Source organism: Loxodonta africana, chromosome 4 (genome assembly GCF_030014295.1).
Source record: "Loxodonta africana isolate mLoxAfr1 chromosome 4, mLoxAfr1.hap2, whole genome shotgun sequence".
Lineage (NCBI taxonomy): Eukaryota > Metazoa > Chordata > Mammalia > Proboscidea > Elephantidae > Loxodonta > Loxodonta africana.
The window spans coordinates 14947729-14973410 of record NC_087345.1 but is presented as its reverse complement, the minus strand read 5'-3'; the positions used below and the strand labels follow the sequence as shown (position 1 = coordinate 14973410).

The 25682-nt window shown below is 55.8% G+C and overlaps 1 protein-coding gene across 3 annotated transcripts; it reads right to left on the bottom strand.

Moving 5' to 3' along the window:
• Positions 1 to 516: 516 nt before the first annotated feature.
• On the bottom strand, positions 517 to 24700 carry CSNK1E (casein kinase 1 epsilon). Of its 3 annotated transcripts, XM_064283541.1 has the most exons (12): positions 24592 to 24700; positions 21930 to 22015; positions 11668 to 11778; positions 11348 to 11496; positions 9740 to 9968; positions 8924 to 9094; positions 8107 to 8255; positions 4841 to 4901; positions 3851 to 4043; positions 3607 to 3746; positions 2776 to 2841; positions 517 to 1769 (listed from the first exon to the last, which is right to left on the bottom strand). In XM_064283541.1, the coding sequence occupies exons 2-11, from the start codon at positions 22003 to 22005 to the stop codon at positions 2825 to 2827; spliced, it is 1296 nt and encodes a 431-aa protein (XP_064139611.1). In that variant the 5' UTR covers positions 22006 to 22015; positions 24592 to 24700; the 3' UTR covers positions 517 to 1769; positions 2776 to 2824. The 3 variants fall into 3 exon arrangements, with proteins under 3 accessions (XP_064139611.1, XP_064139612.1, XP_064139613.1); XM_064283542.1 differs by lacking the exon at positions 4841 to 4901 and having other exon boundaries at positions 24592 to 24699; XM_064283543.1 differs by lacking the exons at positions 517 to 1769; positions 2776 to 2841; positions 3607 to 3746; positions 3851 to 4043; positions 4841 to 4901 and adding exons at positions 6503 to 7312; positions 7411 to 7514.
• Between the last annotated feature and the right edge of the window lie 982 nt (positions 24701 to 25682).

Sequence of the window (25682 nt, the reverse complement as noted above, 5' to 3'; positions counted from 1 at the left end):
GAGAGTTCTGGCAATCTACTTTGGAAAATCAGCCAAGGAAAACCCTATGGATCACATTGGTCCAATCTGCAACTGAGCAGCGTTTTGTTTCATGGCGCATGGGGCCGCCAAGAGCTAGGGGCCCACATGAAGGCAGCTGACATCATTTGTGAACCATTTAGAACCTTGCTTCTCAAGTGTGGTCTTGAGCTGCCAGCCTCGCCTGGGGCTTGCTGGGTATGTAGGATCCGAGGCCCCACCCAGCCCCTCTCAATCAGCATCTGCCCTTTACCGAGATTCCCAGGAGGTACGTCCGTACACCTGAATTTTCAAAACACTGGTTTTAGAACAGCCACCGGTACACACCGACCACTGGTCAGGGTCACTTCAATGGAAATGGTCCCAGCCATCCTCATCTCCAAGGCAAGGAGGTCCTGTTTCTCAGTGGCCATAGCATCCTAGGTGAGGCCTGCTTTTTAGGTTTGCTGGGGAGAAGCCCCAAGAGCAAAGAGGCGGACAAAGGGCTGCCCACATCACTTTATCCTTTTCTACTTTATTACTTCAAATTAACAACCACAATAAAGCTCAAAAAAGTCCAATATTTACACAGGAAAAAAGTACAAAATTCCCCCCAAAGTTCTTCAGTATTTTTTTTTTTCAGTTTTTTAAATTACAAAGTAATAAAAAGCTTTGCTCTTTAATTAAAAAAAAGAAAAGAAAACAAGGGGAAACAAAGGTAAATAAATTAGGAAATACACACACGGAGAAAACAAACAAAAATAAAAACAAAAAACAGGTCAGAACTAGGAAGGATAGAGAAACCCACACTCAGCCTGACCCCAGGCTCCTCCTCAGAGAGGTGGAAGCCAGGGAAAGTGGGGACCCCAGGTAACTGTCAGGGCCTGGGAATGAATTTATAACCCAAGAGCCAGATGCTCTGTGGAAGTGGTCTCCACGGACTCTGCCCTAAGAGTGGGAAGGGGTTGCCACAGGCTGATGACAGTCTGGGGGTTGGGCATAGTGAGGATCCTCTGTGTCCCCCTCTTGAGGGACCTGGGGGGTCAGTGCCCACCCCCATGTCCTTGTCAGGGGGAGGAGAACAGAAAAGCGGCCTGGCAGGTGGGGCTGGAGCACCTGCTGTCCAGGAAAATACAGGTCACAGACATATACGCACGCGCACAAGAACTCTCAGCCCCACCACCTCTTCACCCACTCTGCAAGGTCTTCATGGAGAGGCACAGGAGGGACCCAAATGCTCAGGGAACACTGGAAAAAGCCCAACACAGAAAGCCGGCCACTATCATCTTGGAGGCGGTGGGCCATGGGTGTGTCCTGCAGTCCTGGGGCTCAGGAACACCTGGTGGCACGAAGCCTGCTGCCTCCCCCAGCCAGACCCTCCCCCACCGCCGCGCCCGCTCCTCGGGCCCCTCCCGACGGCACGGGATGATCAACTGCGTCTCCGACACTGAGACGGTCCCTGGCCAGCTGGCGCCTGCGTGGTGGCTGGCACGGTATGGGTGGTCGGGTAGGGCCTTGGCATTTGGCATGTGTAGCCTGGCGTCGGAAAAGCGTTTGGCAGCCTGACGGTTGGGGCAGTGGGGAATGCAGGAGACAAGAATCCTCACGGGGAGAGCACCCCATCTTCTTGCCATTGGCGAAAGGAAAAAAAAAAAAATCAAACAAAATCCATCGTCGGTTTTGTGCTGGGTTTTTTCTTTTTGTTCTTTCGAGCGGTTTTTTTTTTTTTTCCATCTTTTTTTTGTTTTTTAAAAGAAAATACAGTGAAGACACTGGAAAGGCGAAGAGAGGAGAGAGGTTAGGTGCACGTGGGCCTCTGGCCACCCACCTGCCAGGCCCCGTTCAGCTCCTATCGCTTGTTCTGAGGGTGGAGGCCAGGACCAGGTTGGCCCCCCACTGGGGCCCTCAGAGCCTGGCTCAAGGCCCAGCCCACAGTAGGTGCTCAACCTTCACGTGAAGTACACAGACTCCCTCCTGCCCTCTCAGGGAGCAGTGACTCCACCACACCCCGCCCCACCCTGCCATGGACTGGCTGTGGCCTGGGAGCAAGGGCTGATGAAGGTAAGCCCTGTTTTATGCCCCAGCTCTGCTCGTGGAACAAATTTCTATCAGCAAATCACACTCAGGCGGTCCTGGTATGAGGCCGAGTCCCTGAAATGTAAACCAAGACCTGCCAATGTGCACACTCCCCAGGGAGCTTAGACTTTTCTTCTCGAGGTGGTATCTCCCCCATCTCCCCCACTCCCAAGCCAGGCCCGGGTTGGGAGTTGCTGTTCAGCGCTGCAAGGTCTCATGTAGCCCACCTAAGTCCCACCTGGCTCGTGCTAGCCACAGAGGCTCCCCTGGGCTTGCAGGGACCACCAGGGGCCTTTTTTGACAGCAGGTAAACCCACAGGCCTACAGGCCTGTTCTGAGTGCTTTGCAGGGTTAGCCTGCTTGACAGCCCAGAGGCTGGGAGCTGGGAAACTGGGCTAAGGCCTGGGAGGCCAGGTGTGGACCCATGGCCCCATCTCTTCTAAAAACCAACTTTCCAGAGTACGTCAACTGGGACGGAAGACTGGCCAAAGGGCAGGAGGCGGGTTTTCCAACAGAAATTAGCCTGTGTGGCCCAGGCAGGGTCTGAGGTTTTATACTCGCCTGAGGCCATTTGGTTTTGAGGATGCCTAGTCCCTCTGCCCCCCTGCACCCCGCCACCATATACTGGTTTCCTCCTGGGGCCATGAGTCTTTCTAGGTCTGCCCATGGGCTGGGCTGTGTCTGCCACAGACATCCACTCACCTAAGCAAACACTGGTCAGATGGTGGCTCCTCCTCACTTCCCGAGATGGTCAAACGGCACGCTTGTCTTCGGGGAGGGGGACAAACATCAAGTTAAGTCCCTCAGCTGCTGGCTATGGCAATTTGGCTTGTCTCTCCCCACTGCGGACCCCCACCAAGCCCCTGAGCCAACAGAAGGGTTACAGGATCTCCCTGACCCCAGGGTATCCTTACTTTGAAGATAAGGAGAACATGGCCCAGAAAGGGCATGTGACCACTCCAGGCGACACAAGCTAATGGCCTCGGCAGATACACTCCCAAGGCTGCCAGACTCCGAGCTCGTGGCCTGTCCTATTGAGGGTCCTCCACGGCAATAGACAGACAAGTGTGGGTCTCCCTCCACTTCTGCCAGGACACCTGTCCCAGCAACCACGAACACCCTTCTTGACTTTCCTAGCCCAACAAGGCTCCCAAGTGGGGCAGCAGGACTCAATCCCACGCTCCCGTCGTGCTGACCGAGACCCATGGAGATTGCCTGATGACAGGGACCACAAGCATCTCCTCTGAGCCCCTGGCACCCCCCAAGGCTGCCCCTAGCAGAGAGAGCCAGAATACCAGCTCTACCCCCTTCTGGGGCAAGTTACTTCTCAGAGCCTCAGTGTCTGACTCTGCTCAAGGGGGATGATTCTACCTCAGAGAATTACATGTGGCCAAGCCCCTGCTCGGCAAGACAGACTGGCTCCCATGTTACTAAAGAATCAGGGACGAAGAAAGCAGAACCAAGAGGCCTGATGCGCCTAGGTGTCTCTGGCTCAGTGGGGAGGTCCAGAAGGCTGGGGTGTAGGCAGCTCACCTGTGAGGCTGAAATACGGGAGACCTCTTGCCGCCCAGTGAGGTCGGAGGACGAGACGTTGGCGGGTGCACCCCGGTGCAGCCTCATGCTCACCTTCCTCTCCCTGTCGACCCGTGAGATTGCTCTGGGAGAAGTATTGCCTGGTGGAGGGAGACCACCCTCAGTATGGGTATATGCAGGAAGCCCCTCCAGGGGCCTGGCTGCCCTGCCCCCTGGCCTGCCCACTGCCCGGGGCCCTGCTCACCAGCTTGCTGGATGCGGGAGGCTGGGGTGGAAGCCACGGGCTCGGCGGCACTGCGGAGCCGGTTGGCAGTGGCCCCTGTGGGGGGGCCAGGGGGCAAGGCCCGGGTCGCGGACCCCCGCAGCTGCCCCATCCGCTCCTCCCGCTCGTGTTCTCGCCGCTCCCGGTCCATGTCCTCGGGGTTCCGGGCTGCACCCTGTGGGACCCGAGAGGAGACACGCATCAGCCCTGCAAGGCCAGGGTGCAGAGATCCAGTGCTCCTGCAGGGCAGGGGGTGGGGTGAGCATCTTGAGGAAGGGGACCTCAGAGACCCTCAGTCCCACCTCCCCCACAGACCAGAAAAACAAGACCAGTGAGGCCTGGAAATGACTCATGATCACCCAGCCCAGAGACAAAGCCACACAACCTCCCGAGAGGATAAGGCAGGGGTCTAAGGGGTCAGTCAGACTGGTATCATGGGGCTGGGGCCAGGAGGGTGAATGAATGCCCCAGGACAGCCAAGGGCACCAACCTGGGGTTGGGACCTGCCCTGGCACCTGTGCAGAGCCCTTGGCTCAAGCTTCCAAACCAAGCAGGGCAGGTATTCAGGGGCCCACCTGGCAGATGGACAAGGTGAAGCCCAGAGAGAGAACCCACCCCAAGCTATAACGCTAGTTTAAGGCAGGACCATGTCTCGAACCAGGTCTCCTGGTACTCAGTCAAGAACTCTACCACCAGAGGGCTGTCCTTCCCCCACCCTGGGACCTGGCAATGACTTCTGACAGGTACTCAGGAGGCCACAGGAATCCACAGGCTGCCTGCCTCAGGTAGGAGCTCAGGGGAGCTAGAGGGGAAGCTGGGTTAGATGCCCCCATGGAGGAGAAAGAGACCCCACAGACCGGAGCAAAGGTACCCTGAGCCCTGGGGGCCTGCCCTCCAGCCACTTGCCCCAGCATAGGAGGAAACAAGGAAGGCCCGGAGAGGAGTGGCGCGGAGCGGCACCTGGCGCTTTACCTAGTTGGTCCTGGTGCCATCCACAGGGAAGGGCGGGGGGCTGGCATGAGGGGGGCTGCATCTGTGGAGGAGAGAGCTGCAGGCTGAGTTGGGGGCTGCTCATGGGCCACAGGGCAGGGGCTCCTGCGACCCTGTGTCTGCTAAGAACGTGGCTGAGAAGGTCTGCTTCCCTCGGGAGACCAGTGGGGGTCACCCAGTGGGGGTCGCCCTTGCCTTTCAGTAGCTCTGAGATCAGAATGATCCCCGAATCTTAGTAAGAAAGCGAGGCCCAGAAAGGCCTTGTGACCTGTCTGGGGTCACACAGCTTGTAGGCATGGCTGGGATTTGAACTCAGACCTCTGTCGCTCTCCTCCCTGCACCCCTGGAGGACACTGTTCAGAGACCTGCTGTGGTGGATCATTCTAGGGACGGACTGTCCCGGTCCAGCCTCTCTTCCCCCAGTCCTCCCACCCAGTAGCCTGTCCAGGCAGGCCTGGGACTGCCAGGGCTCCACTGGCCATCAAGTCCTCACCCCGGGCTCCCACCCGCTCTGTCACAGGCTGACAGAGAGTAATCCAGCCAGAACCACAGCAAACTGTGGTGACACCCATTTACTAAGCATCTCCTGTGGGCAGGAGGCACAGCAAGCCTGCAAGGCAGGTACGATCCCATTTCTTAGTTGGGGAAACTGAGGTTCAGTGAGGCTAAGTGATTCACTCAGAGGTGTATGGCCCTGGGACCAGTGGCCAAGGGAAGGCTGGAGGTTCTGCCCTTTGTGACCCAGGAGGCCTCAGCCAACACCTGCCCCAGAGATGGGAGGCAGGGAGCCACTCTCCACATTTCCATCCATCCCAAGTGACGCCTCAAGAAACACACGCCAGGGAGGCTTCTTGGCCTTTATTTGCCCACAAGAAAACACAAATGGCCAACGTCAAAGTCGCACAAGCATCCCGTGTTGTGTGGACCTCTGTCCTTGGCTGTGTCAATTTCCTCCTGGTCAGCTGGCTGGACTTCGAACTGTGTGGCTCCAGGCTCCCCAGCCCCCTATGCCAAACTACATGGGGTGGCTGCTCCTAGGAGGGATGCCCTCAGAGGATGGTCTCCTTCCCAGGGGGGTCTGCAGCTCCCGGTGCCCAGCATGGAGCCCTGCCACCGACAGGGGCTGTGCAGACTTCCCGCAGGATGGAGTAACATGGGAGGCACCTGGTCACAGGGTGAACGCTGTGGAGGGTCCCCACCTTATGTTCTGCAGTAGCTTCTGCCAGGGGGCTGCCGGGGTCAGAGATGCACACTTATCTGGTCCAGTGGCCCACAAGCCAGAAAAGGACAGCAGAGAATAAGGCTGTTGGCTGCTCAGCCCAGCTTCTAACTTGAGGGTCTGCCCCTCAAGGGCATCAGCAAGGGGTGGGCAGAGCGCTCCTGGCCCAGCTTGAGAAAATAATGATCTTGTCGGTGCACAGTCCCACACAACGCTCTGTAAAGGAGTCAGCTAGAGTAGCGCTGTATCTCAGAACTTTTCTGTGACAATGGGAAGGCTTCTGCCTGCCTGGGCTATGGGAGCCACTAGCCACTCATGGAGCCGGGGGACTTGAAATGTGGCGAATGCGACTGAGAAAACTTCATTTTCAGTTTTACTAAATTTTAATTTGTTTCCTTTTAGCCACTAGCAGCCCATGGCTACCATATCGGACGGCGCAGATCTGGAGCATGCAAAGCCCATTCTTGGAGCTATAGTGAGCTGGAGGGCCGAGCCTTGCAAGCACTAGGCTCAGAATGACTTTACACAGACGAGCAGGTGCCCCAACACCTGGAGCAGTGCCCCATGGCAAGAAGAGCTGCTGTGCCTGAGTCCTCGGCCATGTTCCACCCACTCCCACACCTGGACAAGAGGGCAACAGAGGCGCCCTGAGGTCTTTGGACTGTGGGAGCCCCGTTCTCTCCTGACCTCTGCCCTTCTCCTTAGGAAGCGGCATCAGGTCCCGGTCTGAGACCCGGAGAGGAGACTGCTGTGCTGACCTCAGCGTCCTGGAGAACAAGCCTCAGTCCTGAGCACCTGCCGAGCGGGCCAAGGGCACCGCCATGAAAGGGAAGCCACACCAGGATGGAGCAGGGAGGCTTTAATGGGTTCAGGTTCAGTACAGAGGCTGCCGGCCGGGTCTAGGTGTGGAGCCTTCTCCTGATGCCCGCTCCCACCAGGCCCGTCTAGGGCGGTGGCCACCACCCCTCCTCCAGGCTGTCTGGGCCCCAGCATCCACGACAGGGGCCTTCTCTACCAGCCACGCCCACTCTACTGCACACTGCCTCTCAGGTGCAGGGGTCACCACCACCAGCCTATGAGACACCTCCTAGGCATCTGACATTTGGTGACATCAGAACTGGGGCCCCGGAGTCCAGATTATAGGCCAGTAGTTTTGGGGGGACAGCTCCTCCACCTCTTCCACCTCCTCCATAGGCCTATTTGGAGGACCCTGGGTGCCCAGGGACGCCGGGCACCTGGAAGGGACAGAGACAGCACAGCAGATGCTCAGCTTTTTGCGCTCCCCCAGCCAAGTGGTAAGTCTTGGAAAGGCCATGCCTTGGAGGGTCCTTACCAGTATGCAGGTGGGTATGTGGGCCCAGTGCAGGGACAGGGGCGGGGACGGGGTGGTGCAATGACTTCTTGGTCACGGGGCTGAGCCTGGCTCGAGGAAGCCCCCTTTTCCAGAAGAGATTTGAAACAAGACATATGATTTCACGGCTTCTGGAGCTCTAGACACAGCTGATGAGAGCTTTCCCCCACTCCACCCCCGGAACCCTTAAAAGAGGGAGACAGAATGGCCACCTAACAAGACCCAGGGTCCCATGACCAGGAAGAAAGAAACGAGCATGAATGGGTCCCAGCTGGCCAGAGGGGCCACGGTGAGGGCCGCTGCCTGGGAGGCGCAGAAGAGGAAGAGCAGAACCGCATAGGCAACGATCAGCGCAGCAGGCGGGCTCGCCAGCGCCATCCAGGCCCCGCCGAGGGCACCTAGGAGGGACTTGAAGCCGAGCCAGGCACGCCTCGCTCTGGTGGGAGGTGGCGCCCCGCCCGGGCCCTGCTGCCCACAATGGCCCCCACTGTCAGCACTGATGAGGGTGGAGTGGGGGTACCACGGGGGCCCTGGAACCCCAGAGAGGTCACTTGCACTGTCCAGCTCATAGCTGCCGTTACTCGGGAGCCCCGCCCGCCACTGGGTCACTCTGACCTTCTGAGTCAGGGCCTGCCCCATCCAGTTCCCCAAGACCGCCTTGGCCTCCAGGTGACTCACGAATTTGAGCATGTTCCAGTCGAAGACGTAGTCGTAGGAGAAGCCCTGCCGGTGAAAGAGGTTGCGGAAGAGCTGGCGCAGGTAGGAGTAGTCGGGCTTGTCGTCGAACCGCAGGGAGCGGCAGAAGTTGAGGTATGTTGAGAACTCGGCTGGCAGGGGACAGAGAGATCACAGTGAGGCCCATGCTCCCAGGGTCCCCAGCAGCCAGAACTGTCCTACGCACCCACTGTCCCTACAAATACTTTCAATCTAATAGGGAGCAAGACGAAGGCAGAACAAAACTATTGTCCTCCGACGGTGATAAAAACCCTAAGCTGCCTGTGAGCAGAGCCTCTGAAGTTGTGATGAGAGCAACCGAAGATCTGTGAACAATGCACAGGCGATCTCTTCAGAAAGCTTGGCTCTGAAGGCACCTAGTTCACAGCTCTTCACCTGCTCTTGCCAAACACTCTGGGGATCATGGACATCGCAGATCAATAGCTGTCACAGGCTGAAGAATGTTCGAAAGCCCACAGGACCTCCCACCACAAACTAAGAAAGAGAAGGAAAACTTTCACTTCTTTCTCAAAATAAGTAGAAAGAAAGCAAGCAGGGGAGCCCCTGGGAGATCAGGCAGAATGGTGGGTTGGAGAATAGCTAGAGCACAAGAGCCTGGCCAGGGAGGGTCCAAACCTGCTGGCTGAGCAGCTACGACAGCCTGTTATTAATGTGCTGGGGCCGGAGGCAGTGGCAGCTGCCTAAGGCTTTGTGTGGCCACATCTTCCCCTTGGAAAGGGCTGACATGCCACCCCCTAGGGCCCAGGGCGGGGCTACTCACAGGGGTAGCCTTTGCACAGGACCTCGATGGGCGTCGACATCTTCTTCTCACTGATCCGCTCGTACTTCTGGCGCTTGGTGGCCGCTTTGAGGCCCTGCCAGGGCAGGGAGCCCAGGTTGAAGTACATTAGCACGTAGCCCAAGCTCTCCAGGTCATCTCGGCGGCTTTGCTCTGTGCAAAGAGTCAGGGACAGGGTGAGGTCCCTGGCCAGTGGGGGCCAGGCCCCGCTCCTGCAGGACATCCTCCTCAACTGAGGGGTGTACACCTCCACTGGGCCCCTCATCGTCTGCTAGCTCACTGCAGCCCTGTTGTATATGGGCACTGTCATTATCCCCTTCTAGAGAGAAGGGGCCCGAGGCGTCAGATCTTTCAATTCAACTGGGCCCAGTTTTTCGAGCTCAGCCACCTAGTCATTCAACAACCAGGCAAGCAGGCACCCCTGGTGCCTCCTCACCGGACCAGCGTGGCATCAGCCAGGCCTGGGGTCAAATCCCACATTGGCACTAGCTAAGCTGCATGACCCTAAGTAACCTGCATGACCCCTTGGAGCCTCTGCTCCCCGCTGTGCAAAGAACACGCCCGCCCCCTCCCCCGCCCCCTCCTAAGGCTGCTGAGAGGAAGCATTCAGGGCCCTGGAGGCCTGCAGAGCCACCACACTGCAGCTGTTCTTGTGAAGCAGAGACCTTACACAAGTCCAGGCTTGGGGGCAGCTGGCAAGGGGACTCTCTCAGAGTGAGGCTCCCTGGAAAAATGCCTGGGAGCTCTAGAAAGGCAAGCAGATGCCGGGTGCACTGTGCCCAGGACCCATGCACTCACCAATACCCAGGTGCGTGTTGATGGAGGCGTAGCGGGCGGTGCCAGTCAGGTTCTTGTTTTCCCGGTAGGGGATGTGCTGGTGGGTGCGGGCGTCCCGGTACTTTTTGGCCAGGCCGAAGTCGATGATGTACACCAGGTTGCCCTTCTTTCCCAGCCCCATGAGGAAGTTGTCAGGCTTGACATCCCGGTGGATGAAGTTCTTGGAGTGGATGTACTCGATACGGCTGATCTAGGGGAGGGGAGGGGCAGCAAGTCATTCAGTGAGAGTTTGACAGAGGGGTCTTCACTCTGGCCAGGCCCTAGGCTGGGGCCACAGAGATGGAAAACACACACAAGGTCCCTGCTCTGGACTGGGGAGAATGATCTATGACTATGTAAGAAAATTTCAAGGGGAAGCTCAGGGGAGGCTTCCTGGAGGAGATGACATTAGAGATGGACTCTGAAGGAGTTCACCAAGTTTGTGTGTGAGTGTGTGCGTGGGGGCGGAGGGGGCAGGAGACAACAAGGTCGGAAAGCTAATGGCAAGATCTAGAAACAAACCCTGCACCGGAAAGGCACCTGGGCCCCCAGGGGAGACTCGCCTGGCCGGCTATGCATGCCCACAGGACCTGGGGAGCCAGGGTCAGAGGGGCAACCAGATTTAGGGGGGAGGGCAGAGAGCACCAAAGAAGCCTAAGCTGGGGCAGAGGTGACAGGGATGAACCAACTGGTTCAAGAGCACAAAGGATACTTGTCCTCTAGCTTCCAGAGAACACCAAAGTCAGGCAGACACCTGTGCCCTTCTCTTTCCTTTCAGCACTATTTTAAAAACTCAAATGAGCACACACATGCGACCTGTCCTGCAGCAGGTCCCCACCCTCTCCTGGCCTCAGGCTTCAACTCCCATCTGTACATCAAGGCTTCAGCAGCTGGGGTTGGGGGGCTCATGAATGACGGGGGATCTCTGAGACTCTCATGCCATAAGGCCCTGACAACCCTCCTCCACATACGTTTGCCTTAAAATGGCTGCAGCCAGCCCCAGCCCAAGCCTACCACCCTGCACACGATCTGTGTGCACCGTTCCCAGTCAAAATCCTATCATCTGTATTTTTTATTTTACTTTCCTCTTCTATGTTTATCAAGGGCCTCTGGACCTCATAAGTGCTCATTCTGGGGTGCATGCTCTGGTCCAGGTGCTATGGGGCATCACACCTCCCCCCAAAACAAGGGGGTGACTCTCCCACAAGGCAACTGAGGCTCAGGGGAGCTGAGCAACTCACCTAGTGTCACCACGCTGGGACAAACCCAGGCCTGTGTAATCACAGGCTTGAAAACCACCCGAGGGCAGAGTCCCAGGCCCTCCTCCAGGAGCCCAACTCAGCAGGTCTGAAGGTGGGCCTGGGAATCTGCATTTTAAACAAACACCCCTGGGATTCTACTACCAGTGGTCAAGGATCCCTGATATGGGAACTAGACCCCTGCTATGTCCCTGTCATCGCCTCCTCCTTCTCTAGGGTCCTTGGGAGGTGGGAGGCAGGGCCAGAATTCCGTGCCCACTGGCTAGAAAGAAGTGGATGTTGGAAGAGACGTGGCTCTCAGTTAGCTGGTCAGGGGTGGGTGGGGCCTCACCATCTGGTCGGCCAGGAGCAGTACCGTCTTGAGGCTGAACTTGCGGGAGCAGAAGTTGAAAAGGTCCTCAAGGCTGGGTCCCAACAGCTCCATGACCATGACGTTGTAGTCACCCTCGGCTCCACACCACTTGATGGATGGGATCCCCACTGTGGGCCAGGCAGAGGGCTCCATCAGGGGCTGTCCCGGCCCACCCTGCAGACCACTTGCCTTCCCCCTACACGTGAGTATACACATGTATGCGCGGGTGCGCGCGCACACAAGCACAGCCCCGCAGCCCCCAGCCCACACAGCCCCACCAGGCCCCTTGTGGCCCTCACCTCCCCCCTGCATCATCTTGTAGAACTTGCTCTCAATGTGCAGCTGGGGGTGCTTCGTTTTCACACACTCCAGCTTGATGGCCACTTCTTCACCAGATGCAATGTTGGCACCTGCCCGCAGAGAAAGAAGCGAGGGACCAGGGTCAGCCGTGGCCCCGTGCGGCACCCGACTCCCTGCACAGCCCTTCTGAGGCCTGCTGTGCACCAGGCCTAAGCTGACTTGCTGTCTGCCTGGAGGAGCTCCGGGCCTCACAGGGGAGGCTAGAAGGAGGCAGAGGTCTCAGCACTGTGTCCAAGGGGAGCCGAGGGGGCTGGGGAGCAAAGCGGGCACCTGACCTGGCTGGGGTGGGGGTTCAGGGAACAGCAGCAGCGCAAAGGGCAGAGGTGAAAAACTACGGACCAGTTGGAGAATAGGTGGGGTGAGCCCGAAGGCACAGGAAACGTGGGGTAGGGCCACAAAAGGTCTGCTGCCCATGTTAAAGGACAGAACTCTGTCCTGCACTGTAGGTTCCACTGAAGATGATCCAGCTGGGGGGCGGGTAAGATGAGAGGGTGTGGAGGAGAGAAGGGAGCGGGGCAAGGCTGCGGCAAGGAGCCCAATGGAGATGGGGTGTTGTACACAAAAAGGACAACCCTGAGCCACAGGACAAGGCTTGGGGTGGGGAGGGCCCAAGAACAAGAATCCCTGGGTGGAGCAAATGATTAATACATTCTGTGGCTAACCTAAAGGTTAGAGGTTCAGGTCCCCCCACAGGCACCTTGGAAGAAAGGCCTAGTGATCTACTACTGAAAAATCAGCCATTGAAAACTCTACAGAGCACAGTCCTACTCTGACACACATAGGGTCACCATGAGTTGGAGTCAACTCCACAGCAGCTGGTAGGCCCAATAACCAGCCCCTACTCAGCCCGCATCAATACTGATTCTGTGAAAGGCAGTCCCACACACACCAGCCTAGCACTTCCCCGCCTACCATCTCATCCGATTCACAAATAGTTCAGGTGGGCAGGAAAATTTTTCATTCCCACTTTACAGATGAAAAAACTGAGGCCCAGCCCAAGGTCACATAGCTGCTAAATGGTGGACTGGAGAGTGAAGCCCAGCTCTGGTGGCCTCCCAGCCTAAGAAAGAGGGTCCTGCCTACATCTCCATCTCTTCCCCACCACACTCCTGGTTTCTCACTGGCTGCCTTGGGGGCTCTAGTAAGGAAACACTCTAACCCAAAACCCAGTTCTCTGCCTGGGACTGCCCCGTGGTTCAAGAAGTCACACAAAGGACCCAAATCTAAACTGCACCTGCTTCCTTGCCTCAGTTTCCCCAGCTGGAATAATAGATGAGCCAGGCTGCGTGAAGGCTAGGATGAGAGATAGGAAGTCTCCTTCTTGGGGCCAGGAGTGACTCTAGCTGCAGTAATTAAACCAGGGTAGCCCCAGTGGTGCGGTGGTTAAGAGCTCAGCTGCTAACTAAAAGGTCAGCAGTTCAAATCCACCAGCTGCTCTTTGAAAACCCTATAGGGGCAGTTCTACTCTGTCCGATAGAGACACTATGAGTTGGAACAGACTCTATGGCAATGGTTTTTTTTTTGGGGGGGGGGGCGTTAGTCCTAGCACACAAACAGGACAGAAAGTCCAGAGGCAGACACAAGCACTGTTAAGACTTTAGAATCGGATAAAGCCAGCACCTCAAATCACGGGAAGGATTGGCCTCGTCAATGAATGGCACTGAACGACCCATTACCATGTGGGAAAAAAACACTATCTCACACCATGTACCAGGAAAAATTCCAAGTGAGCAAAGGTTTATATGTGGGGGGAAAAAAAGTAGGTATGTGTTATGGACTGAACTGTGTCCGCCCAAAATGTGTTAACTTCGCTAGGCCATGATTCCCAGTATTGTGTGGTTGTCCACCATTTTATAATCTGATGTCATTTTCCTGTGTGTTGTAAATTCCAACCTCTGTGATATTAATGAAGCAGGATTAGAGGCAGTTATGTTAATGAGGCAGGACTCAATCTACAGGATTAGGTTGTAACTTGAGTCAATCTCTTTTGATACAAAAGAGAGAAGCAAGCAGAGAGGAGGGGGACCTCATTATCACCAAGCAAGCCAGGAGCAGAGTGTGTCCTTTGGACTTGGGGTCCCTGCGCTAAGAAGCTCCTAGACCAGGGGGAAGATTGATGGCAAGGATCTTTCCCCAGAGCTGACAGAGAGAGAAAGCCTTCTCCTGGAGATGGCGCCCTGAATTTGGACTTCTGGCCTCCTAAACTTTGAGAGAGTAAACTGTTTGCTAAAGCCATCTGCTTGTGGTATTTCTGCTACAGCTGCACTACCTAACTAAGACAGACTGTAAGTTGGTACAATTACCTTGGAAACCAGTTTGGTGTTTATCTAATTACGTGCGTAAGTAAGCCTCTAAGCAAGCGACTCCATTCCCAGGTACGGTCTTTCAGAAACACGTGCCCACCAGGGGCCCTGACGGAAGCAAAGAGCCCAAACAGAAGAGGGACTACGTCAACAGTGATGCAGCCATGCAAAGGGACACCACAGGGCGGTAAGAAGACTGGAACTCTGAGCATTCTTGACACAAAGTAAAAGAGAGCAAGTTACAGAAGCAAGCTCAGTTCTATTTGTCTCCATTTCGAAAACTGTAACAGTAAACAATGTATAAAAAACAGTTGCCGCGGAAGCTGATTTTGACTCATGGCAACCCCACTTGGAGCAGAGTAGAACTGTGCTCCACAGGGTTTTCAACGGCTGAGTTTTCAGGAGCAGATTGCCGGGCCTTTCTTTCAGAGTGCCCCTAGGTGGACTGGAGCCTCCAACCTTCCAGTTTGCAGCAGAGCACTTAACTATTTACACCACCCAGGGACTCAAACAACATACGCTGCTGCTGCTGTTAGGCGTCATTGAGTGGGCTCTGACTCATAGCAAATTCACGTACAACCGAACAAAACATTGTCTGGTGCTGACATAACCATGAGTAGTTTTTAATGAGGAGCCCTGGTGATGCAGTGGTTAAGCATTCATCCGCTAATAGAAAGGTCAGTGGTTCGAACCCACCAGCCGCTCCAAGGGAGAAAGACATGGTAGTCTGCTTCTGTAAAGATGACAGCCTTGGAAACCCTATGGGGCAGAGTCAGAATCGACCTGACGGCAAAGGGTTTGGTTTTGGTTAAAATCTTTAATAAAAGCAAGGGAATAAATTAAGAAGTCAGATAGTGGTTACCTCTGTGAGAGGAAGGCAAGAGATGGGACAGGGGAGGAACATTCAGGGGCTTCAAGGTAACAGGCACGTCCTCCGCCTTCAGCTGCACAGGGGGAGGGATTGCGATGCCTTAAACCACACATCCTTCTGCATCCACTCAACAGTTAATAAAAAACAAAACCAGTGAAATGTTAGAAGCAAAGAAGGGAGAATTCACTTATTAGCCTTGGAATCTGAAAGGCTTTTTATCCCTGACCTAAAATCCAGAACCAAAAATGTCCCTTCTCAACTTTCTTCTATATGGCAATAACTCCAGAAACAAAGTCCTAAGAAAATCATACTTGTGACTCTTAACCACAGGCAAAGGAAGAGGTAGTATCACTAATATTTAACAAGCTCCTACAAATCAGTGGAAAAAAAAAAACAAAGACTCAATAGGAAAATGGGGCAAAGTGCTTGAAGAGACCCATCATAGAGAAAGAAATTAATATAAATGGCTTAAAAAAGAAAATCAAAGCCATTGCTGCCGATTCTGACATTTATGGTGACCCTGTGTGTTCCTTACATGAAAAGAAGCTCGACCTCCTTGTGGGGGGAATGGAGATTAAAATTGAAAGGCCATTTTTTGCCTATCAGATTGGCAAAAATCCCAAAATATGACAACATATGCCGCTGGCACGTCTGTGGGGCAGTGGGCACCCATCCCGAGTGGTGCAAGTGTAAAGTGGGATCATCCCTACTGGAAGGTGGTTTGGCACTACCTCTCTAACCCACAGCTCTTCTTCTGAAGTTGACCCTCTGTTTGTGCACGGGGCAGAGCAAGATAGGACATGGCTATCGGCTGCAACACTGTTTGCAAGAGCAAGAGCTTGGAAATAACCCAAATGTCCATCATTCAGGGACTGGTTAAATAAATAATGGCCTGTCCATAAAACAGAATACAATGGAAAAAGAATGAGGAAGCTCTCTAGAGAGAAGGGGAAAGATCTCCAAGATACAGGAAGTGAAAAAGTAAAGTACAAAACAGGAGGTATTCTACTCTCCCTTCTGAGTTTAAAAAAAAAAAAGTAAAAAATCGTATGTACCCTGTTTGTGTCTACATAAAGAAACACTGGACAGATATATGAAAACCAGTAAGTAGCTGGGAAGAGAAGTGGATACAGGACTGGAAGGGGTAAAAAGGGTTTTTCTAAACAGCTTCACTGAGATACAACTCGCATACCATACAACTCACCCATTTCAAGTGTACAATGTTTTTTAGTATGTTCACAAGATTGTGCAACCATCACCACAATCAATTTTAGAACATTTTCATCACCCTCAAAACACCCGTTGCCATTAGGAGTCACATCCCATTTTTTCCCCAACCCCCGACCCTAAACCAAACCAAACTGCCATCAAGTCGATTCCGACTCACTGCAACTCTGCAGGACAGAGTAGAACTGCCCCATAGGGCTTCCAAGGAGTGGCTGGTGGATTCGAACTGCGGACCTTTTGGTTACCAGCCGAAAACGTAACCACTGCACCACGAGGAATCTCCCCACCAATCTACTTTCTGCTTCTATGGATTTGTCTGCGCTGGGCATTTCACAGAAATGGAGTCATACGATATGTGTTTTTTTTTTGTGGCTGGTTTCCTTCATTGAGCATGTTTTTGTGTTTTTATTTTCGAACCACATAAACTCACTTTTTAAAAAATTACGAAATCCAGTGAGCAACGGGAGAGAAAGTGCTCTGTAAACTGTAAAGGGATTCTGGCCCATCACTGGGGAGAGCCACACGTTTCCACGGGACAGAGGTTTTGTCACATGAGACGGGAGCTGGGGCTCCCTGGACTTGGCCTGCCATACCCTATTCCCTGCTGGCACAGGAGGCAGGACAGTGCAGGGGTTGAAGGCGTGAGCTCCAGAGCCAAGCTGCTTAAGCCTGAGTGCTGATTCTGCCACTAGCTAGCTGGGGTGACCTCTATGCAAGTCACTTTACGGCTCCATGACAATACTAGTACCGGCTGCTGCTGAGTTGACTGACTCATTGTGACCCTGTGTGTGTCAGAGTAGAGCTGTACTCCATAGAGTTTTCAATGGCTGATTTTTCAGAAATAGATTGCCAAGCCTTTCTTCTGAGACACCTCTGGGTGGACTCAAACCTCCGACCTTTCAGTTAACGGCTGAGCATGTTAACCGTATGTACGCCCCAGGGCCTCCCTCCATGACAGTATGTAGCTCAGTAGGTTGTTCTGAGGTGCAAGTGGGCTTAGGAGTGTGCCGGGCCCACAGCAAGTACTCAGCAAATGTTAGGGCTGATGAGGAAGTACCAGGCTCGGAGCTAGGTTCAGGCTGGCGGTGCTTTAACACAGGCCTGTGGGAGCAGAGGAAGTGGCAAACTAAGGCTACAAGGGAAGGGCAGCCTCCCTGAGGGACTCCCAGCCAGGACTGTGGCAGCCAGACCTAGGTCCCAGCAGGGGCTGAAGGCCCTGAAGGGAGGGGATTCAGCAAACTCTGGGTGGTCTGGTGTAGCTGGAGCACAGGGTATCTGAAGAGAACAGCAGAACAGATGGGCAAGGGCAAGACTTGAAGGGCCTTGAATGCCGAGCTAAGATCCTGGCCTGTAGCCTGAGGCTCCACGGGTCAGGCAGGGTTTCGCAACTGTTACATTTTGGGTCAGATCATTCTCTGTTGTGCAGGGCTGGGCTGTGCACTGTAGGAGGTTTGCAGCATCCCTGGGCTCGACTAGTAGTACCCTCCTCAGCTGTAAAAACCAAACATGTTTCCAGGCACTGCCAAATAATGTCCCCTGCAGGGCGAAATTGCCCCTCTGCCCCATGAAACCCACTGGTGTGGGCCTGCAGGGGAGGGAGGACCTAGGGAACAAACCAAGGGAAGTTTCCTAGTAGGAGCTTCAGCCCTGGTGAGTCAGCTGATATGTGCAGGCCAGAGAGGCACTAGGTAGGCTGCCCTGCCCTGGGCTGGGGAGGTGGAAGGCAGAAGGAACCTTCGTCCCTTTGAACCTCACACCCTTCTACAAAGGGTTATTGTTTGTATCTCATTAAAAAAAAACCCAGTGCTATCGAGTCGATTCCGACTCATAGCGACCCTATAGGACAGAGTAGAGCTGCCCCATAGAGAAACGTGGAAATTAAGGCACCGAACGTCAAGTGACCCAAGCTGCAAGGTAAAGTCTTCAATCCCCACCTTGAGCTAGAAACCTTTTGTTATTACCAGAGCTGTCCCCGCAACGGGCCCCTCTTTCTAGAAGCCAACCCCTCCCCGACTGCTGGGCCCCTTGAATGCCTCTGAATCCTATCAGGAAGCTGCCAGCCATTCTGCTGATCTCATTTAAATAACGGAAGCCCTGAGCTGAGGTTCAGAGAGGTTAGGTAACCTGTCTGCAGTCACACAGCTGGTGCAGGCAGAGCCAGGACATGAAACTTAGTCCCTGCTTTTTTCTCTATTCCGATTCCCTAGTTTCTCGTTCATTCAACCAACAGCCACATACTGAGTGAGCCCTGGGTCAGCCAAGATAGCCCTGCACTGGGGGAGCCCAAGGCAGGGGCCCAATCCCAGCATGCAGGGGATCAGCCAGGTAAGGCCTCCTGGGGGAGGGGTGTCTGAGGGGTAAGGGGTGAGGGGTGCCACGTGCAAAGGCTGGAAGAACTGCCTGGGTTTGGGGAACAGCATATGGCCCACCAATTAGCCCAGGTAGCCTTGTGGTGGTGCTGGCCAGCCCTGGGGGGGCAAGGACCTTGGGAAGGTCTGGGTGAGAGGGGGTGACCAGCTTCACACGGAGGCTTCACACTCTATTCACCGTACAGACACGTGGACACACTCAGGGATCTGGGTGAGCTACCATCATAGCAACAATACAACAGCTGTGGCAACTTCAGCTCCACCATCAGGGGCCTGGAGCATTCCCCGGACAGACTCTCACCCCTGCGACCGCACCTGAGAGGAGCACTGTTACCCCACCCTTTTAGAGCTGAGGACCAGAGACTCTAGAGGTCCACAGAGCTGCCCAGGGACACACGGTCGGTGAGTGGCAGAGTGGGACACAGGCCAGCTTTCTCTGGACCCCATGCAGCCAACTTGAGGCCCTTAACCAAGTTGGCCCCACTTCCCTGACTCTCCTGAAGTTGCTGAGGGAGATGGGTGGGTGGGGGGTTGAAGGGGAGCCTCTGGCCTTGCAGCTGCACCCACGATGTGCCACCCTTGGTTGATCCTGGAAAGCAGGGCCTAGAGGCCAGGCCCAGCCCCACCCGCAGAGGCCATCTGGAGTTGGGCCCTTGCCTGGACACCAGTAACAAGGATGTGCCCAGAGCTTTGAACAAAGGAAGCCAGCACGACGGCCAGGGAGGGGCAGTCCTGGAACATGCCCTAGGCCAGACAATCATTGTCCTGACACCAGCAAGGCAGGGCTCAGGGAGGAGTTGTGGGACTCCGCTCCCAGAAGGGACCCCTCCCAGTCCTTAAACAGTCAGAGAACCGGACCGCCACAACTCTGTAGGCATCACCACCCTCATTTTACAGGGGAGGAAACCAAAGCTGGCAGAGTCCAGTCACTTGCTCAAGGGCAACACCAGCACTCAAACCAAGGTCAAGTTGATTACAAAGAGGAAGAAATCTAGGTCTCATTTGAAAGATGGGGTCGCTATGGGTCAAAAATCGACTTGATGGCACGACTCGATGGCACCTAACAACAGATGACTCAGAGGACAAACAGGGAGTCCTGCCCCTAAGGAGGTTCTAGCACGCAGACCAGGGACACTGACTCTGAGCGACCTTGGGCTGCCTCTCCCTCTCTGGGGCTCAGCTTCCCTTCTGCAGGAGTCTGGTCTGGATATTGTCTGAGAACAGGGGTGCATCTGCACCCAGAGTCTGCCTCCGTACCCTCACCCTCAAGCCAGTAGCCCTCAGCCTTCGAAAATAAGACAGGCCTTACACCCACCCCAAATTGCACATTTCAGAGTAAGGAGAGGAGAGATGGCATAGGACGGGGCAACGGTTTGTCCTGTTACACACAAGGTCGCCATGAGTCCAAGCCAACTCGACCGCAACTAACAATAACAAGGAGATGGGACCTCCATTTCACAGATGAAAATGCTGAGGCTCAGAGTCAGAAAGTAACGTATCCTAGGTCACACAGCAAATGAGGAGTAGACTGGACCTGAACCCAGACCTGCATCCAAATCCCAACCTTTCTCTACCGGGAAGCGGGGCCACTCATACATCTTTGCATGTTGCAGGCTCCAAGTCCTCACTCCCTCATTGTGGGCAAGCCATGGGCTGGACGAGGGGACTGGGACCAACTCTAACGGCACACTGCCCACTTTCTATCCCGAGTTTGGGGGTATTCAGAGCAGAGGGTGCTCTGTGAAGCTCTCAGCAGTATACTGCATACCCGCTGGCATGCTACCGTTTACAAATTGCTTTTACATTCATCGTTTTGCTGGTGGACAACCAGGTATCGTAATCATACCACTTTACAGTTGGGGATACTGAGGCACAGAACAGCCACACAGAGCCAGTTAAGACCCCAGGTCTGTTTGACCCCTCCGTCCCCCATCCTGTCATTTACACTTTCACGTGTGTGCAGGGCTGTGAGTACAAGGTGGATTTTCTAAATTTTGGCAGTGTAATCTTGGGCCACCAGCTCCACCTTGCTGTCCCTTAGTTTCCTGCTGTGTGAAGTGGGATAACAGCATCATCTCTAGGGCTGAGGGATGCCCACATTCCCAAAGGGCCCTGCACGCACCTGGCAGCAGGTGAGTGTTCAGAGAATGCATGTCTCCTTCCCCTTCCCTTGGATTGGGTGGGGGTGCGAAGGTCACTCAGAAACAGATTCTATACTTCAGTGAGCAGAGACCCTAACCCTGGGTAAGAGAAACTCCTCAATTTCTGAACTAATGAACACGGCACATGGACTTGTTGGTTTTCTACCCTTAGGTAAGCGAAACTCCTCAGTTTCTGAATTAACGAACACGGCATATGGACTTGGTGGTTTTCTCGCCCAGGACAGAACTGACTTTTCATTTCCCAAGACAGAAACAGAGGCACAGATGTGGCTCTCACCTGCTTCAAGGGCACAGGGACAGAAATGAGGATAAACCCCAGAGGGGTCTGCCAACTTGCTCTGACCACACCAAGCCCCCGCCCTTAAACCCAAGATCGGTGTTGCCGGCTGTCGTGGAGTCTGATTCATGGCGATCCCGCGTGTGCAGAGTAGAACTGCCCCATAGAGTTTTAAAGGCTGGGACCTCTCAGAGGCAGACGGCCAGGCCTGCCTTCAGAGGTGCCTCTAGGTGGGTTTGAATCACAAACTTTTCGGCTAGTAGTTAGGCACTAAACCATGTGCGCCACCCAGATCCACAACTGCAAAGGCTGGGCTGTGGGCTCCTGACTCTGCCCATTAGCCAGCTGAAGTCTCCCCCGAGAAAGTGGCATTCGAAGGCACGAGTTTCACTTCTCCCAGGCTGAGGACAGGAGGAAGATGTCAGTGAAATTTCTAAAAAGGACAACATCAGAGCAAACTCAGACTTTCAACAGGAGGCACATCCGGAGAGAGAGGCCCCAAAGAGGAGGGCAGATGCCCCCGAGGCTACTGGGGAGCCTACATCATTCCAGAGCCTGACAGGCCTGAATTCCAGGGAGCCAGACCACAGGGAGAGGGGCTGGCTGGGGGGCAAGTGGTAGCGTCCTTCTCCCAGGAGGGAAGAGACAGGGGAAGCTAACCCTGGAGGGCTTTCCCACGCCCCACTGGAGACCCAGGTCCACTGCAGCTGGAAAGAAGAGTTAAAGTTACCCTCCTCTGACCCGCCTGCAGCAAGTGTGAGCCCACACCCCGCCCCGGCTATGAGAGGAGCCCCTTGGCCAGCCCTGCCCCAACCTGCTGCTTCCTTCCCTGTCGGGGATCACTCTGGGGACAAACTGCCCAAAACATGCCTCCAGAGCCCCAGAGCCAAGTGCCTGCTTCAGAGTCTGAAATATTGGGATCTTTCCTCCTCCATGTCCCCAGGGCTGTCCCAGGGCTCCAGCACCACTCCATTGGCGCCAGGAACACTTACCCAGGTAGATATCTCCGAAGGACCCGCTCCCAATTTTCCGCCCCAGGCGATACTTGTTCCCCACTCGTAGCTCCATGATTCACTTGCTGCAGGGGGAAGCAGACACGGGTCAGAGAAGAGGGGTGCTGAGAAGGAGGCTGAGCACACCAGGCCCCACCTCTCTCCACCAGAGGCCAGGCGAAGCCACAAGGAATCCTGATATTCTCCCTCCCGCTGTCCGGGAAGGGACGTGGCCGTGCTGTGCCTGAGGGCAACCAGGTGTCAGGCAGCCTCGGACGCCACATTGGACACTCTGGAAGGCATCAGGCAGAAGGTGGGATCGGGGACAAGGCCCAAAAGGAAACAGCCAAGCATCTCCTTGTGGGGGGCGGGGGGTGGGCACTCCCCCAGGGGACTGCCCAATAGGAACCTCAAAAAGGAAGCCAGTCACAAGGGGCCAAGACCCAGAAGAGCAAATCAAAGACAAAAGGGGGTGATGGGGAGGGGGCATGCAAGAACTGACCATTCTGGAGGCACTGCCATGGCAACCATAAACAAACTCTAACCTCCAGGGATGGGAGGACAAGTTGAAGGGAAGGGTCCCAAAGGGGCTCCTCAACCTTTGGGCCTCTGAAATGACTGGGTTCCCCCATGGCCACTGCTCACCCCATCCCCAGGCCTCTCATGCCAAGACCTCCACAACCTGGCCTGGTCCTCCCAAGGACCCCTTTGGCCAGGGGCCAGAACTCACCAGGTCCCAGGATGCCCTGTGGGGGGAGGGAGATGGGAGTTTAGGCCCAAGCCCCCGACAATGGCCAAGGGGTCAACAGCTCTCGCCCAGGAGACAGCCCTGCCCCAGGCCCGGGCTTGCAGGGAGCACCACCAGCCCTTCATCAACAGCCACAAGGAAGCATCCTCCACCGGGTGCCAGCCAAACTCCAGCTCTCCATCAAGGGCCTTTGCCCACATGCCTGAACGGACTCTGCCCAGATGCCACAGCTGCCGCAGAACACACTCCACGCTTGCAAGAAACCCCACGCCACACACCCCACATACACACACTGGCCCAATGCCTGAGTGTGTATACTCCAAGGGAAGAAAGAAAAGCAGGCCCACAAGCACCCTGCTGGGGCGGGGCATGGATGTGTACACACCAGCCGCCCCCCCAAACCAATTCAGAGACCACACACAGTAGCCGGGAAAGCCGCAGGTTAGGAAAGGAACATAAATATCCCCGCATCCTATATTACATAAATACCCATGCCGGGTTATATAAATACTGTGCCCTCCATGTGGGTGTCTTACATAAATACACTACACATGGCCCCAGGCCCCTCGCCACTCACCGGGCTGTCAGCAGAGGGGACCAGGGGGTGCAAACATCAGCCCTACGGGAGACCACCACTGCTCTGTGCTTGCCACCCAGACACGCGAAGGTCTCCCCCTCACCTGGGAGGCCAGGGCCCTGGGAGAACCTAGACTCCCCCAGCGCTATCCCCCAAAAGCCTCCCAAAGGGGAGGAGAAAGGCCTGATTCAAAGATGGGAGGGGCTTTCTACTTCTTTTGCTGCGTCTCCCATTTGGGGAATGGGGGGTCTGATAAACACAGGGGGAAGAAAAGGCCAAAATAAAGATTTCACTGGTTAAAAAAACTAGGCAAGCTACCGCCCAGCACATGGGCAGTTTTTTGTTGTTTTTTTTTTTTTTTTTTTAACTGCCTCCCTTCAGAGCCAGGGTCCTTGTCACTGGGCCATTAAAATAAAAAATTGAGAGACACCCTAGCCACGAAAGCAAAAGGAGACCCAAAGATAGGTATCAGTCGGAAGCAACTCAGACTCCCTGGATCCCCAAATCGGGGTCTCCCCTCCACCCGGGCGGAATCTATGCCAAAAAGAAAATATGTAAGAAAACTAAGAGGAAAGTTGGGGAGGGGGCTCACCCCACTTTGAGATTTCGATGTTAGGAGGAGGCTGGGAATCCTTGCTCTAAAGATACCCAGGCACAAACAGAGTTCTAGGTTCCACAGAGACTTGCAAAACAGGAGTTCTCACGCACAGAAATGGGAGAATCCGAGCTGATAAATAACCCCCACCCCTTTCTTTCTCTCCACAAAGGAAAACAGAATCGCAGGCCTGGGTGACCACACGGCCCGACCCTTCAGAACGCCAAAACGCCCCCACCCAACATACGGGGGTACCCTGGCTGACCCCCAGCTTTGGGGCACCCGGGTCAAGAAAGAAGGGAGGGGGGGAATGCAGCTGATTGTCCAGGGAAACATACACAATCCCGGGGCTTGGGCGAGAAGCCCAATCAACACTGTCGGGTGCCCCCAGCACCCCAGCCTCGGCCCCCCAACCTCGGCGTCCCCAAATCACAGCCCGCGGTGGCCGCCCCGGCCGGCTGAGGCCCTTGAAGGGTCTGGCTGGGGGAGGGGGAGGCGGGCCGGACTGGGGGGGTCTCTCCGGGGCCAGCCGGCAAAATAAGCGTCCCCCTCCTCCTCCTTGTCCCCAGCCGCGCCTTTGTCCTCGCCGGCCGAGCGGGCGGCGCCCGGCTGCCCCCCTCAGTGCGAACGCGCGTGTCCGCCCGCCGTCCCCTCCTCTCCCAGCAAAAACAAAGAGGCGGGGGGAGCCCCGTTTCCCCCGGGTTTGCGCCCCTCCGCGGGCCCGCGGCCCCCCAATACCTACCCCGCCGGGAAGGCGCCGGTGCCGGGCCGCTGCTCGGGGAGCTGCCGCGGGCGGGGGCGGCCCGCCGGGGCGGATGCCGGGGGATTCGCCGAGCCGCCCGGCGCAGCCTCTCCGGCCCAGCCGCCGCCGCCGCGCTCAGCTCCGCTCCGCTCCGCCGGCCGGCTCGGTTCTGCTCTGCGCTGGGCGCCGCCGCCGCCTCCCTCCGCCGGCCCTCCCGCCGCCCCCGCCGCCGGCCGCGCGCTCCCGCCGGCGCGCGCCCGCCAGCTCCCATTGAGCCCCGGGCCCGCCCGCTGATGTCATCCCCCGCCCGCCGCCGCCCCGGTGCGCTTAAAGGGCCCGCGCCTGGGCTCGCCTCCCGGGGCAGCACCTGGCGGGGACGCGGCCGCACGGACACTGAGGCCCTGATGCGGTTTGGGGCACGGGCGACAAAAACGGGATGCGGCGCAGGGGGAGCGGAGGGCGCGCAAAAACCTGGGGCTGTCCAGACCCAGAGCCTCCTGTCCTCGCTGCCAGCTTCTCTGTCCCCTCTAACCACGCAGTCGGCCCCTCGGAAGGCCGGTGAAGGTGCGTGTTATTGCAAAAGGCGAATGTTAGAGAGAGAGAGCTGGGGGTTCCGAGGGGGGCATCGAGCGCAGGCCAGGTTGATTTGACAGGACAGCAAGAGACGAGGGAGGTAAACAGGCCCAGGAAGGGAGCCTGGGCTCAGCTACACTCTGCCCGCCTCTCAGGGAAAAATCCAGGGCATAGCCTTCTTTCCCCTCCTCTCCTGGGGGCTCCAACTGTGATGGGTACACAGCAGACCCTCCGACCTAATCGTGTTCTCGTTTGCTGGGGCCTCACCCTCCACCAGTTGAATGAGGGCCCCAACACGAGTCAGGGTCGCCAGCGGTGCACGTTTAGCCAAGTTACCTCCCCACCCTGGGCGTGGGTTTCCCCTCTGCAAAGCACAACGACCCCCCCCCCATAATTTGTCACCAGGCGTATTTAATTAAGGCTTCCTACCACCTTCCAGACCAGCCGATGAAAGATTCCAGGGCAGGGTTATTAGGAAGATGATATTTGCACCGTCCCTTGCAAAGGTCCAAATTAGG

Excerpts from the sequence above, each read along its gene's own strand:
- CSNK1E (XM_064283541.1), bottom strand. The coding sequence starts at position 22,005 with ATGGAGCTACGAGTGGGGAACAAGTATCGCCTGGGGCGGAAAATTGGG. Across the intron at positions 9,095-9,739 it reads CAACACGCACCTGGGTATTG|AGCAAAGCCGCCGAGATGAC; the intron begins GTGAGTGCATGG and ends CTCTTTGCACAG. Across the intron at positions 4,044-4,840 it reads ATGGCACCAGGACCAACTAG|GGTGCAGCCCGGAACCCCGA; the intron begins GTAAAGCGCCAG and ends CGGGTCCCACAG.